Below are 1,638 nucleotides of genomic sequence, written 5' to 3'. Positions count from 1 at the left end.
TCGCGCTCGGCCTTGACGTGCGCGTGCAGCGCGCGGTGGATCACGTTGTGCAGCCGGGCCCGGTGGCCCACAGTCAGGTCGATGACGCCGTCCTGCGGCCCGTGCAGCACGCCGGGGAAGCCCAGCTGGCCGCCCGCGCCCGGGGGGCTGCTCCCGCGCCGCGTCAGGTCCACCACGTCGCCGCGGCCGTGCTCGGAGGGCGCCAGGCCCAGCGCCTGGCCCGAGCAGCCCGGCGGCGAGTCCGCGGACTTGGACGAGCCCTGCTTGGAGTCCCGGGGCGACAGGGAGTGTCCGGCCGGCTTGCCTCCTGCGGCCGAGGGGTCGCCGGCGGCGCTCGGAATGAAGTTCTCCCCGTTGCTGGAGAATCCGTTGGGGGGCTTGGAATCGTTGACGTGAGGGATGGGGATGGGGATGGGGATGGGCACGGGCAGGGGCACGATCACCGGGTACGGCACAAGCAGCGTGGGGGGCGGCACCAGCGGGGCGAGGGACGGCAGCCCAAAGTTCATCATCTGGGGCACCGGCATCGGACCGTTTGGCATCATGCTTACGGGAGGGAAGGGAAGACTGGGCAAGGGGGCACCCGGGGGAGGCGGGGGCAGCAGCCCGGGGGGATTCCCAGGCATCGTGGGGGTACTTGGGGGGTGGATGTGGGGCGACAGCATGGGCCGGTGCATGGGGCTGGAAGTGGGGCCCAGGTTCCTGGGGCCGCCAGGTGGAGGCCCAATGCCAGGGAGCATGGGGTTGGACAAGGGGCTGTTGGGGTTGGAGGCGTGGTGCGGGGGCCCGCGGATGAAGGGTGGGCGGATTTGCTGCATGATCTGCTGCTCCATGAAGATGGGCAGCGGGACCGGGCCACGGTTGGTCATCACCATTGGAGGGCTGCGAGGCGGGACGCCCAGCGGAGGTCCGATGCTAGCAGGTGGCTGGACAGAGACAGGAGGGATGTTTGTAGTCTCGCTGATGGGGATGGACTTGGGCACTGGCGTGGGGATTTTAGCGACAGAGCAGTTGGCAGTGTCAGATGGAGAGACGGTGGTGGAAGCGGATGGGCCAGGGCCTTGGCTTTGGCCAGCTGCAGCCACCGGGGAGGGGGCCTTCCTCCGAGCATCTGTTAGCGGGATATTCCAAGAGTCTGGAGTGAGCAGCTGCACCCCGGAGCCTTCTGCTTTATTTTCTATGGGAGGGTGTAAAGTGCTGCACAGCCCAGCTGGAAGATTGGCCTGTGTCTCTTTGTAGAAAATGTCCATTTTGTATTGATTGAGACATTTTGCACTGCAGAACTGAAGCCTTCTTTCCCCGTCCCCAAAATCCAGGTATTCTTTTGTATGTCTTATATGCTTACACCAGTCACATACCTACAACACAGCAATAAAAAAAAAAAAAAAACCACAACAGGTAAGATAAACAACCTTCTCGAGTACATGGCGTTACATGTTTCAAGCTTTATCATAATTTCTCAAACATGCTGAAGGGTTGCCTTCCAAAAGACAATTTTCTGAAAGGTCTGCAAAATGATGAATTTGCTATATAAATATTAACTTCAAAAAAGCAATAATCATAATTTCCTTTTTTCTTTTAAGAAATGGTATGGTCCCCTTTTAAGCACGACTTTGAAGATGACTTTGACAAAAAGAA

The 1,638-nt window shown here is 59.5% G+C and overlaps 1 protein-coding gene across 1 annotated transcript in view; it reads right to left on the bottom strand.

The window, feature by feature from the left end:
• The window catches only part of Sobp (sine oculis binding protein homolog), a 170,880-nt gene that overhangs the window by 21,001 nt on the left and 148,241 nt on the right, over positions 1–1,638 (bottom strand). The window contains exon 6 of the mRNA XM_029554635.1: positions 5–1,358. Within this exon, the coding sequence (XP_029410495.1) occupies positions 5–1,358 (1,354 nt within the window). The remainder of the gene's footprint in view (positions 1–4; positions 1,359–1,638) is intronic.

This window comes from Nannospalax galili, unplaced genomic scaffold (genome assembly GCF_000622305.1).
Source record: "Nannospalax galili isolate Female #2095 unplaced genomic scaffold, S.galili_v1.0 scaffold324, whole genome shotgun sequence".
Classification (NCBI taxonomy): Eukaryota; Metazoa; Chordata; class Mammalia; order Rodentia; family Spalacidae; genus Nannospalax; species Nannospalax galili.
The sequence above is the reverse complement of the archived record's forward strand: the minus strand, read 5'-3'. Positions and strand labels throughout refer to the sequence as shown.